Consider the following 14182-nt stretch of genomic DNA (forward strand, 5'->3'; position numbering starts at 1 on the left):
CTGTAGGAGTGTTTAAAGGTTTATAGTAATTCCATAGCAATTGGCACAATGTGGGCACTAAATTGAAAACTTACCATTGCCACATAGGTGATAGTCCCTAACCCATGTGGCATTCAATAAATGTTTGTGCAATCTGAATCTGAATGTCTGATTAATAAAACTCCATCCACCTTTTCCCTAGATGATGCAATAAAAGACGCTCTCCCAACGAAATCTCCATCATCCTCACTGCAGCCCAGTGTCCACTGCTGCTTCTAAGACCAGTATGACCAAATAAAAAAGTATTCGGGCTCCTGGGTGGCCCAGTCGGCTGAGCATCTGACTTCAGTTCAGGTCATGATCTTCACAGTTCATGACTTCGAGGCCCATGTTGGTCTCTATGCTAACAGCTCAGAGCCTGGAGCCTGCTTCGGATCCTATGTCTCCCTCTTTCTCTCTGCCCCTCCCCTGCTTGTATTCTGCCTCTCTCTCTCCCTCTCTCTCAAAAATAAATAAAACATAAAAGAAAACAAATTTTAAAGTATTATCAGTTTTTGCCGTGGTGACAAATGAAACCATAAAATCATCTGCATTTGCTAAGATAAGACAGAAGACAAAATTAATGTTAATCGCATTTTATTTTCACGTGGTGTCTGGAAAGGACAGAGACTAGGGGTCAGAAAGCCACGAAAAGATTCTTTCCTTCTGAAGCTAGGTTTGAATGTGGATGACCTCTAAGTGCCTTCTCCCTCTTCTCCCATTTTTTCAAAAGACAATTGCAGAGCCAATGGCTATAACCCTACACTGATGTGGCACTTAGAACGCATTTGTTAGCTTTCCTGAAAAACTATTTCACATTAGTTGTTCCAGTGTGCACATGTAAAAAACTATTAAAAGGCTGGTCTCTTTAAATCTTGAATCTCTCAGCCAACAGTACTGCATTAAAATGTAATTTTTACAATTTATGACTTTGAATTTCAGCTCTACACTAAGGAGCTCTCGTCTGAATCAACATTACCACAGAAACCTCGAAACCTACTGGTGCCTAAAGCATTTTTCCCCTTCAATCAGATCACTAAACAGAGAACAAAGAACATTTTTACACCTGTCAAGATGCAAGCGTGCACAGTACCAGTAAACACTAGCTAACCAATAGGGTTAAATACAGGCACAAGAACCCAGGAATTACTGGAATAGAAAAGACCAGTACCATACTGAAATAAATGTGAACAGAATTTGGTGGTACCCGCTGATGGGTTTGGCAGCCAATGATGATCACATTAGCGTCCCACCAGTCAATTAGCAGAAGCAAAAATAATAGAACTTAGAGATGAAAAGACCTTGAAAATACCCATTTTAAAAATGATGAATCTAAATATTTAAGTGATTCATCCAAGGTCAGACAGTTTGGGACAGAGCCAAGACAAGAACCCATTGTAGGCCTCTACATCCAGGCCCTATGACACCACACCAGGCAAAATTCTTAGTTGTTGACAAAAGAAACCAGTCTTGGCTGGTTGTAAGTAGAAAAGAAATGCACAGAGGAGCTATTGCCAAACGTGAAAAATCAGGCCTCCAGACCCACAGTCAAAATCATGCCACAAAAGCTCCACAGTGAAAACAACATGAATGTTGCAACTCAACACAGGAGACCACAGGTTCCACGGCTGCCTCCATCACTACTCCATGCCACCCTTAGAAAACAGATGTCACGACTGCCAACCAACACGACCAGAACAAATTCTGTGCCACCCTTTCTTCTTTGAACCTTTAGCTCCTGATTCACAGGTGGGTCCTAGCTTCACAGGAGGATGGGAAAATTAGGATCTGATATTCTCAGCTTTTACTGTGGAAGGAAGGCAGTAGGCAGAAGTATAACATAGGGAATTGCCAAAACACAGCAAGAGGGTTCAGACACAGAGAGCCCAAAATGACTAATGGCCAGCAAAGATACCATGCTTCAGCTGGTGATTTTTCTTTTAAACATGGCAGCCATGGCCAAGGTCAAAAGAGGAGCCTTCTAATTGAGCCGCTAAAACTACAGAACGGTATAAAGAAGACAGAACATTGCCACAGTTGGAGGACTGAGGGAAATACCTGGAAGATTACCCCCGCCAAAAAAAAAGAAATCTTCAATTCTACAAATGTTCAGTAAATAAAAATGAAGTTGGAGGTACAAGAGGTAAAAGATAAAATCTTCATTTGCAGTATATAGGAAGGAGAATGTAAATACATTAAAAGATAAATTAAATGCAAGCTCATATACAGTATATGTTACAAGAGTTTAGAAAAGGGAGCGACTATTAAAGGTAATCAGAAAGCTTCATGGAAGTATAACTTGATTAAGTGAAGAAAGAGTAAGTAGGACTTAAACAAGTCTTTGTTTTTTTTCTGAGAGTAGAGGGTATTTTAAGTAGAAGTTGTATCCTAAAGAAAGGTCCCAGAAGAAGATAGGTACATGGAATGATAGAGAATGATGAAGAGGCCAGCTTGAATGGACCAGAGACTATTACGAGGAAGGAAGCAAATGTGAAATAATGGAGGAAACACTTAGTGAAGAATAAAGAGACCTGGATTTCAAAGCCACACAGCCTCAGTCTTACTGTGTCAAATGTATAGATTGCGATTCTGGTGACGGTTACATAAATCTATACATGTGATAGATATGTATATGTCTATACATATTATGTACCTGTATGCATAAATATATACATGTGTGTACATCTATGCATGTGCACAGATAAATACACAAAAGTCCATTTCACTTTATGTAAATTTAACATTTTTAATGTCAAATTTCTCTGCTTTTGGAGGTAATTATGTCCCCTTGGCCCACACTCACTAGTCAGAAGTTCTAATTAGCAGGCGTGCATGCTTTTGATAAATAAAAGTGGTAGGACAAGTTTTCCTGATGTATAAAAAGTACAGGCTAGGGGCGCCTGGGTGGCGCAGTCGGTTAAGCGTCCGACTTCAGCCAGGTCACGATCTCGCACTCCGTGAGTTCGAGCCCCGCGTCGGGCTCTGGGCTGATGGCTCAGAGCCTGGAGCCTGTTTCTGATACTGTGACTCCCTCTCTCTCTGCCCCTCCCCCGTTCATGCTGTGTCTCTCTCTGTCCCAAAAATAAATAAACGTTGAAAAAAAAAATTAAAAAAAAAAAAAAAGTACAGGCTAGATTAGTTGTCTCTGAGATTCTTTCCAACTCTACTATTCTATTATTCTAATTCCTATTCTAGAGTAAATGCAGACTCTTAGTAAAGGGACTAATTTTGTGATTTTATCAGGCTAGGTGAAACAGAGATTTGGCAGCTGTTAGGATGTTTTTCCTTCTAGAAACTATGCATGATATATGAAAGAGCCAATATTAAGCCAACTCCACAAGAATGTAGGGGTCCTCTACAACATTCATTGAACACCAGTTATGTGCTTTCTAAATGCACAGCCTTTAAGAATTTAAGATGAACACAGTCACATTTCCTGACATGTGAAGAGCTTTTAGGAATGTAGTAGAGACCATTAATAACAATCACATTTGGCTAAGAGATATACTATATTTCATCAGTTCTGAGATACACATTTATTCACATATCAACATCTCTGGATTTGGGATTTAATGTCTCTGAACATGATAGTGCCTCACAGTGGTATGTCACTTCTGTGTCTAAAGGGTTCCAACAGAGCTCTTTCAGTTTATATAAAATAAAAAGTTAAATGACAAGAATTGTGTCATCATTTAAACATCAACATTTTCTTAGTAACATAAAATAATGATACAACTCTTGAGCCAGAATTCTTGGCATTCTCCTTTCCCAAAGGAGAAAAGTGCTAACCCTACCCACGTAGGTCTGGGAATTCTTTCCACAGGAAGGGACCTCTTATTAGAAATTGAAGATATAAGGGGGGGCCTGGGTGGCTCAGTCAGTTAAGTGTCCAACTTCGGCTCAGGTCATGATCTCACGGTTTGTGAGTTCGAGCCCCATATCGGGCTCTGTGCTGACAGCTCAGAGCCTGGAGCCTGCTTCAGATTCTGTGTCTCCCTCTCTCTCTGCCCCTCCCCTGCTCTCTCTCTCTCTCTCTCTCTTTCTCAAAAATAAACAAACATTTAAAAGAGTTAAAAAAAAAGGAAATTGAAGATATAAGAAACTGTTTTTCAGGAACTGCAGGTTGTTTTAGTTGAGGATGTCCTGGAGATGAGAATGAAAGAGAGGAAAGATCTCTGCTACTAAGGAGGTTGTGGCCTCTATCCTGTAAGCAATGGAGAAAACAGAATTATGAATAAAAGAACGACCGATCAGACTTACATTTTAGAAAGTTCATTCTGGGAGAAAAACAAAGCATGGACTGGTTTAGAAGAGATAAAAGCCAAGAAAACCAGTTAAAAGCAAAGTCCTGAATTTTCAACGACAAAAGAAATGGAGAACAAGGGATAAATTTCAGACACAGAATAAAAAAATTTTTAGAATTTGAGGAATAAATGCATTTAACAGACACAATGCCTTATTCCAAAGGAACGATACTGTACTCACTCTCTCCTATGGATTACCTTCAAGGTAATTAACATTTTTACAGACTTGAATTTGTCTACAGCACTATGAAGACCTTCTGGAGTGTTCCAAGTTACCCTCATAACATTTCCATACATACATGATTAAAAAGGCTTCAATTTTCCTGAAAACCTCGTGATACTACTACCAATTACTCTTGGATACACCACTAAAATATAGTACTGAGCTGCAAATCTGGAAGACCGACAGAAAGAATCCTGAAATGAATCTCCAAAACAGTGACCCAAAAAGAGAACAGCAACTATCGAAAGGTAAGAAAGTAAGCAAAGTATGATGAGGGTAAAGTATTCCCAAAAAACAAAATTTAGAGGTAAGGCTCATAACATGCACTTAATTTTAATTTTCATCTTTCCTTAGGGTAATTCCTTAAAAAGGAAACTAAAGACTGCTGGGCTTGTCACAAAAGGACAGCTATTGTATGATTCCACTTACAGGAGGTATCCAGAGTAGTTAAATGCAGGACTGAAAACAGCATGGTAGTTGCCCCAAGCCGGGAAGAGGGGGAGTAGGGAGTTACTATTTAATGGGGACAGAGTATCAACGTGGGAAGATGAAAAAGTTCTGGATGGTGGTGATGATGGCATAACCCTATAAAGGACATAATGCCACTGAATTGTATCATTAAAAATGGTTAAAATTGGACAATTTTATGTTACATATATTGTACCACAATTAGAAAACTTTTGGTTTATACAAAAAGTCAAACTTAACCCTCCTCAAGAAAACAAAAGGAAAGAAAAGAAAAACAACTGACATGTTCAGTACTTTGTCTAAGTGCTTTGTCACATTTTCCCAAGTTTGTCTGTATAAGGTTTCTAAAAGGATTCAGAGGCCTTCCACAGAAATAAAGGTAGAGAACACAGAAGTCAGAATGGGTAGAAAGTCAGGAAAAGGCAATAAAACTCAGCATCCAGACAGGCCGACTGTAAGGGCTGGCCCAGTTCCTTAAGGTGGCCAGGACACTGGGCTCTATGCTTCATAGAGGACAAAGCAAAAGGAGAGGGATCACTTTTAAAATTCCTAGACCTTTATATACATATGTATACATATATATATACACACAATGGAGTATTACTCAGCAATCAAAAAGAATGAAATCTTGCCATTTGCAACTACGTGGATGGAACTAGAGGGTATTATACTAAGCGAAATTAGAGAAAGACAAATATCATATGACTTCACTCATGAGGACTTTAAGACAGAACACAAGGGAAGGGAAGCAAAAAGAATATAAAAACAGGGAGGGGGACAAAACATAAGAGACTCTTAAATAAGGAGAACAAACAGGGTTCCTGGAGGGGTTGTGGGTGGGGAGATGGGCTAAATGGGTAAGGGGCACCAAGGAATCCACTCCTGAAATCATTGTTGCACTACATGCTAACTAACTTGGATGTAAATTTAAAAAACAAAAAAAAAAAATTTACAAAAGGAATAATTTTGGGATAAAAAAGTAAAAATAAAATAAAATTCCTAGACCTTCAAAAAAATTTTTTTTAATGTTTACTTATTTTTTTGGAGAGAGAGAGAACGCCCACGTGAGTGAGGGAGTGGCAGAGAGAGGGGGAGACACAGAATCCAAAGCAGGCTCCGGGCTCCGAGCTGAACTCACGGACTGCAAGATCATGAATGACCTGAGCTGAACCCAGTAAGCCACCCAGATCTTTTACATAAATTCCCAGATCTTTTAAATAAAAATATACCTACTCGGGAGAAATACACTCTTCCTGACACTGAGGCCTGAGACCAAATTTTCCAGTGAGTGCTCAGCAAGAGGACCACATACAGTAGCACAGTGTTCATTCCACACAACGCCGTGCCTGTCAAAAATCCAAAAATCAAGCAGGCTTACTACTGCTGCCATGTGCACTCCTCAGCAAGGAGCACATCGCACTGAAGAGGGGAAGGTGGCCTGCAAGGACCAGCTTACGCTTTCTGGTGCTGGATTCTCAAAACGACATCAGGAGGTGTATATTGTCATTTCCCTCTTACGGGTAAGGACCGAGGTGTAGAGAAAGGAAGCAACCTTGCTCAGTCAATGAAATAGCAAATGGCAGCACTGGGATTCGGTTCCAGTCGTTTTTTTTTTAACATAACATTTCAGAAAACAGGCCTCCTGTGAAGTGACTGCCACCTAAAAGAAAATCAGAGGGAAAGAGCGCACCGAGGGGGGGTGGCAATTAGGCAAATAAAAGGTGAGCCCCAACTTGACCCTCAGAGAAAAGCTTATACATTCAACAGCCCTTTTCCACCAGCACTCCTTAAATTAGCTTCCCTGGATCCTCTGGAGCTGGTAGAAACACCACGACAGGTGATAGCCCATAAATGTAATAGTCTTTAGATTACCAAATTAACGGGAGAAGAGAAAATATACACAAGAGAACCCTCAGCAAGAAGCAGCCCTGGCATCTTTAGAGGAACAAATAAAGGTAAACTCAATCTCACTTTGTAATTATATTATTGAATTTGGGTGGCAATGGCACTATCCTATCCCATCCAAATTTGCATAAGCATTTATAAGATACAATGTGCTGAGACTGCTGACAGACTATCTCAAAAGGAGAAACAGAAAATAGTGAAAGGATAACTTGAGAAGGTCATGAAAAAGAGTATCATTTTATATTTATGCTTATTTTTACATTTTCATTAATGATTTAAGGAAATACATTATATATAAGGACGTAAATATATCCACAGAAGTAGTTTAACTGATCTCTTGGTTGGTGAACATGAGTGAAATCATAAAAATAAAGTAAAATAGACTTACGAATTCAGTTAGCAGTATCAGCAACACTATAAAAAAATCAAGTAAGTTTCAATATGGATAAATAGAACATATTTATGTGGGAACAGGGCATATTAACGTAGATTGGCCCTACCTTTAAAAATAATGAAATCTTAGGGCACCTGGGTGGTTCAGTCGATTGAGTGTCCGAGTCTTGGTTTCAGCTCAGGTCATGATCTCACAGTTCCTGGGTTGGAGCCCCTGCTTGAGATGCTCACTCTCTCCCTCTCTCCCTGCCCCTCCCCTGCACGTGCTCTCTCTCCCTCTCTCTCTCTCTCAAAATAAAAATAAACTTAAAAAAAAAAAAAAAGAAATCTTGAAACTTCCCCAAAAGACCAAACCACAGGGATGCTATGCACACCACTAGAGCTTTGTTTCCTTATAGAAGCACCTGGATTAGGGAGCTTTCTCTTTTGCATTTAAGAATTGTAAAAGAAGAAAACCAAAACCAGAAAAACGATGTAACAGATCAGACCTATATGTAAAGTGACCCAAACTGCACAGATACACAACAATGGCAGGAACTCAGAAAGCTGCAGGAGGCTAAAATAAACAGTGGGTAAAAAATGGGCAGCAAATGATGACAGATTTTGTGAATTGCAACCATACGACAAAAAGAGAGGTCATTAAGATGTGAAATGATGCACAGAACAACACCGTGCCAAGGAACAGCCTCTATAAAATGTTGATAAGAGAAGCCCACATGGAATAGGTACAGGGGTAAAGGCAATGCTAAAAATAAATGAGATAAATCAAATCGCCTTAAGGAAAGAGAAGAAAATACTGAAGCGCTCCAGGCACCTGTAAGATGCGGCTTTCTCCAGGGTCAGCCTTAGGTCATTCGGTGTAAGATAGGAGAGAATGCAGCACAGAAAACCCTAAGGGGGACAGGACAGCAGCACTGAACTCTCTCTGGAAGTGCAGGAAGGTTTTCTTACATTTATCTAAACAAATTGCTTCAAAGGCAAAATGGTAAGTATGATTCTGCTGATCTCAACACATTCACTCCAATATTCTAAGGCAGCAGCAGAAACACCTCAGAATAAAGAAGTGATATCTTCAAGAACTATATATATATACATATATATATATTCCATGTAAATATATATATATGTGTGTGTATATATATATATATATATATATATATATATATATCCCATGTAAATGTATATATATTCCATGTAAATTACTTGCAGAAGGATGTAGGGAGAGAATGAGAAAATGCCAGAAAATGGCAAGGAGAGACAGATTGATTTTTGTTGTTGTTGTCCACTTCCCCCACCCGCCCCAAGCCCTGGAGCTCCAAAGCGCATCTGTTCTAAGTCAGAGTTTATTAACAGCAGGTCCCCCAGTGGGAGAAGCCATTAGGTTCCTACAAGCTAAGACTCAGCTTTGTATGGGGTTATAAAATCACATGAGGAGAGATTTCCTTATCACTTTTTTTCTAAAACATGAAATATTCAACTTTCAGGAAAACATTTTTTATAGCTATGAATTGCCCAGAGACGGAGTACCATTTAGTTCATCAAACTTTTACTTAGCTTTTATTTTGAGCCAAATAGTGTATGAGCCAGTATATTAAAACTATATAATGCCACAAACACTTTCAAAACTAGATGTCTAATGACACTGCCATCAAAAATTTTAGGTTCATTTAGAAACGTACCATTTCAGAGACAAAATAAAGTTCTGCCTGACATAATCTAATATGGAATATTATTCGCTGTCTACTATTTGCCACCAATCTGCCTCAGTGTATCCATCACTGCAAAGATGACTATTGGTGTACCCTTTCAGCCTAATCTGTCCAAGAGCTCATTCAGCAAAAATCCATGTTTCTCAGAGTGAAGTCAACCGGTTTGGGGCCTTAGAACTCCTCCAACCTTTGATACTAGTTCCAATCCACTGTTTTTCCAGAATACCAATTGGTATAAAACAGAAGTAACAGGAGAAAACCATGTAAACTAGTGTCTGTCTTTTCTCTTTCCTTTTAATTCAACATAGTTTTTTCATGTCCCTCTGAAAAACGTTAGACATAGCCTACAGTTAGATCCATTATTTCCTTTTACGCAATGTTAGAATATCTAATATCTTCTCTCATTTATTTCTAGATGGCATATTGGTCCAACTGAGCAAATCAATTTACTACTAGAGGTGTTGTGATTTAGAGGTATGGAATCTCAGAACTATTTTTAAAAAAGTATTCTTTGGATAACCCTGAAATCCAGAAAAGTTAATTCATTCACCCTAGTCATAAAGTTAGTTTATGAAAAATGTGAAAATATAATCCAGATCCATAAGCTTCTGCACCAGTGTTCTTACCACCATCCTGTTCTGCCTCATTAACACCAGCCATGGACAGTGATTCTTGATCTTCCTTTGTGTAAAATATCCAATCTTGGTCAAAGCAATAACCTACCAATTCTCAATGTCCAAAGTCTTCAAAGGCTAGGAATGTCCTACTTTAAATTAGTGTCAGACCAAACACTTTCATCATATTTACCTCTCATGGGAGATTTCATGGCCGCTTCTACCATCCCCACCAGAAGCTGGAGACTCTTGGGGTCCTGTGCCAGTCCAGATGCAAAGGCTGCCAGGGCATCGGCATGACGTCCGAGGTACTGGAGGGCAACACCCTGTCGGAAGTATGCCTGGGAAGAAAGAAAAGATAATGCGCGTTTTACTTATATACTATGCTCCAAGAAGGCTGATGGTGATTATTAGAAAAACTGGTCAGCAGACCTAAAACTGACATCATCTTGGTTCAAAAACCTAGTAAATAGTTTGAAATCAATTCTGATTTCTTCCAGCATAATAAAATGTTAGCATACTTCTTTCAAGGAAATGATATTAAAACTTTCACTCTTGGGGCGCCTGGGTCGCGCAGTCGGTTAAGCGTCCGACTTCAGCCAGGTCACGATCTCGCGGTCCATGAGTTCGAGCCCCGCGTCGGGCTCTGGGCTGATGGCTCAGAGCCTGGAGCCTGTTTCCGATTCTGTGTCTCCCTCTCTCTCTGCCCCTCCCCCGTTCATGCTCTGTCTCTCTCTGTCCCAAAAATAAATAAAAAACGTTGAAAAAAAAAATTTAAAAAAAAAAAACTTTCACTCTTTGGGGCTTCTGGCTGGCTCAGGTGGAAGAGCATGCAACTCTTTTTTTTTTAACAAAGTTTTTTTTAATGTTTATTTCTTTTTGAGAGAGAGAGAGAAATAGAGTGTGCGTATGCACTTGAGCAAGCCTGAGTGGGAGAGGGGCAGACAGAGAGGGAAACAGAATCTGAAGGCTCGAACCCACAAACCGGGAGATCATGACCTGAGCCAAAGTCGGACACTTAACCGACTGAGCCACTCAGGCACCCACAGCATGCAACTCTTGATCTTGGGGTCATAAGTTCAAGCCCCACGTGGGGTGTAGAGATCACTGAAATAAATTTTAAAAACTTAAAAAATTTTTTAAACTTTCACTCTTGTCACTTCTAGAACATTGATTAATTTTATCACATTCTTTGGCATTTATTTACAAATCCCTTTTAATGTTTTTTTGATAATTTTTAAAATATATTTTAGCCCGCCTTTAAGCTCCTCAAAGTCAAGGTGTTTGGAAATTTTTTAATATCTCACCAAAGTATCTGGTACAGTGCAAGATAAATGAGAGACACTCAAATTCTGATTATTTCAAATTTTCCTCTTTTCTATAATTAAAGGGAAAAATCAATGTGTGATGGTTATTAAGATAATTTTAATAATGAGTGCTATAATATAGCTACATTTAAAGTGTTTCAGACATAATATTTAAAAGCTGTTATCTATGTATGCTTTGCTTAGAAACAAAATAAGATTACTGGCCTTTGTGTTCTTTAATTGGATTAGTTTGAAAAACTAGTATGATCAATTCTGATTAGAAGAAAACAGCCTTCCTTCCAGCTAATTGCAAAAAGGGCCAGAAAATTAATAAAATATTTAAATTTTAGAATAGTCTTAAGAACATGCAGTTTGTTTTCAAGCACACAGAGTCAAAAGAAGTAAAGAAGCAAAATGTTACTAGTATATAACCAGGTAAGGACCTTGTACCTGATTAAATGATACATAAAAATGACATTAATGGCTCACCTAGGGAACTCAGTCAGTTGAGTGTCTGATTTCTGCTCAGGTCACAGAGCCTGCTTCAGATCCTCTGTCCTCCTCTCTCTTGGCCCCTCCCCTACTCATGCTCTCACTCAAAAATTAATAAAAACATTAAAAAAAAATTAGGGCACCTCGGTGGCTCAGTCAGTTAAGCATCCAACTTCGGCTCAGGTCACAATCTCACAGTTCGTGAGTTCAAGCCTCGTATCGGGCTCTGTGCTGACAGTGTGGAGCCTGCTCGGGATTCTTTTTCTCTCCCTCTTTCTCTGCCCCTCCCCAACTTGCGTTTTCTCTTTTTCTCTCTCAAAATAAATAAACTTAAAAACATGTTCTAAATGACATTAATATATTCATGGCCTATATGGCATCTGTTTCTAAAATACCTGGCCTCCTATTTAACTTAAATACTCTTCTAATATTATATGTTTGTAACACAAATTTAACTCTTTCAGTCCAATACACTTTGAAATTGTCACTAATTATATTCATGGGATCTAAATGAAGCTTCAAACAACTCCTAAAACTATCACTCAATAAACTTAATACATAATTTTATAATTTTGTATATTACATACACACTGAGATCTCTCGCACTTATCATGTTTATAAAACATATGTACTTACCTTATCTTATTTCATTTTTATAACTACTCTTTGAAGTAATTTAAGACAGGTAATACTATTAAGTGTTTCTATTAAGAAACAATCCATAAACAGAATGAATCCTCAATTATGGGCTATTCAGAGTCCTATTAGTTTAAACTACCAGCAGCTGTTAAAACTCAGACCCTAGTACGACAATAACCTGTAAATGCACTTTCATTACTAATTCATAAGATCATTTCCTTTCAATGGACTCAGCCACTGTTTTAATCTTTAATGTGTTTATAGATATTTTTCACTACACTTTGCACGTCACACTTTAGGTGATTTCTAGAATCCAAGAGGCAATATATAACATATAGGAATTGAATAATATTATATTGAATAATAAAATATTTAAAGTATTTATTGGACTCCCCTTACATTCTGTTGGTCTGTAATTATGTATTCTTTTTGTCGTTCTTTTCTCAATATTCAATAGAAATAACAAGAATAGGGGCGCCTGGGTGGCGCAGTCGGTTAAGCGTCCGACTTCAGTCAGGTCACGATCTCGCGGTCTGTGAGTTCGAGCCCCGCGTCAGGCTCTGGGCTGATGGCTCGGAGCCTGGAGCCTGTTTCCGATTCTGTGTCTCCTTCTCTCTCTGCCCCTCCCCCGTTCATGCTCTGTCTCTCTCTGTCCCAAAAATAAATAAACGTTGAAAAAAAAAATTAAAAAAAAAAAAAAGAAATAACAAGAATAGTTAATTTTATTGTGTACTTTCTCTGTGTTAGGTACACTGTGTGAAATTCTTTTTATTCAATCACAGTAACAGTCTATGTCTTATCATCATCAAGTGAACTCCATAGTGGCATTTCTGTCACAAAAGTATAGAGAACTAATTTTTATTCAGCAGCTATTTGTACATGCAATGAATATATGAATATATGTACATGCAATGAATATTCCAAATAAAAACAGCTATAGTTTAGCTTTAATGCAGCATTTGTAGAAAATGTAAACTAAAATAAGTATACTTATTTATATAATATCTATACATGTATATATGCCAAATACCTGTAAATTATAATTATTTATGGAAAGAGATAAAAAATCTCTGTGGTTATTGATTTCAGGTATATATTTTAAGAAACAAAAATCTATTATGGTAATCATTTCAATTACAGTTACAATACATGTAAATCAAATCATGCTTTGCACACCTTAAACTTATAGTGCTGTTATTTCAGTGAAGTTGGGGGGAGAAAAACACACAAAAATCCTATAGTAGTCTCAAAGAATTCTGATAACTTCTTGTATATTTAAAACAAAACATTATCATTCATTACTTCACCGAAAGAACAACCGATTTCCCTGTCGGACAACGAAATCATTTATCTATTCTGTGTAGGTAAGCAAAGTCCAGTGTTAATGTAAGTTATGGTCTCAAGTTTTACATAGTAGTTACAAAAAAGAAGAGTATGCATGTTTTGTTTTCTTAGGGCACTCAAAAATAAGATGAGAAAAAGTACGACTTGGCCATACTGCCCACAACCTGGCTTCTTTTCTTTAGAAGGTTTTGAAAAGAGATGTAAGAGAGAAGACTTAAAGGTCTCTCTTATGCCCCTCCAGAATCCCCAACTCAACTTTATAAGATTTCCTCAGTGAAAAGCTTCAAAGCTGTATCCCTGTCAAGACATAAGCACAATTAGTCCAAACTCATAGATTTGGACTCCCCAACTTTTTTCTATACGATATTCATTGCATGTACATATGTTCGTATATTCATTGTATGTACAAATAGCTGCTGAATAAAAATTAGTTCTCTATACTTTTGTGACAGAAATGCTACTATGGAGTTCACTTGATGATGATAAGATAGACTGTGGGTTACTGTGATTGAATAAAAAGAATTTCGCAGTGTGCCTGACACAGAGTAAGTACACAATAAAATTAGCTATTCTGATTATTAGTTAATGAGAAAAGAACGACAAAAAGAACACATAATTACAGACCAACAGAATATAAGGGGAGTCCAATAAATATTTTAAATATTTTATTGTTCAATATCATTCAATTCCTATCAATGCTTCATTTACTTCTCTCCTTGTTCCCTAAAAGACTGTCTGCAACTGGGAACCCACTGCTCCCAGACAA

The 14182-nt window shown here is 38.0% G+C and overlaps 1 protein-coding gene across 1 annotated transcript in view; it reads right to left on the reverse strand.

The window, feature by feature from the left end:
* The window catches only part of LOC115528120 (tetratricopeptide repeat protein 28-like), a 452468-nt gene that overhangs the window by 120311 nt on the left and 317975 nt on the right, over positions 1-14182 (reverse strand). Inside the window, exon 3 of the mRNA XM_030335959.1 lies at positions 9828-9975. Within this exon, the coding sequence (XP_030191819.1) occupies positions 9828-9975 (148 nt within the window). The remainder of the gene's footprint in view (positions 1-9827; positions 9976-14182) is intronic.

The sequence above is a fragment of the Lynx canadensis genome, chromosome D3 (genome assembly GCF_007474595.2).
Source record: "Lynx canadensis isolate LIC74 chromosome D3, mLynCan4.pri.v2, whole genome shotgun sequence".
Classification (NCBI taxonomy): Eukaryota; Metazoa; Chordata; class Mammalia; order Carnivora; family Felidae; genus Lynx; species Lynx canadensis.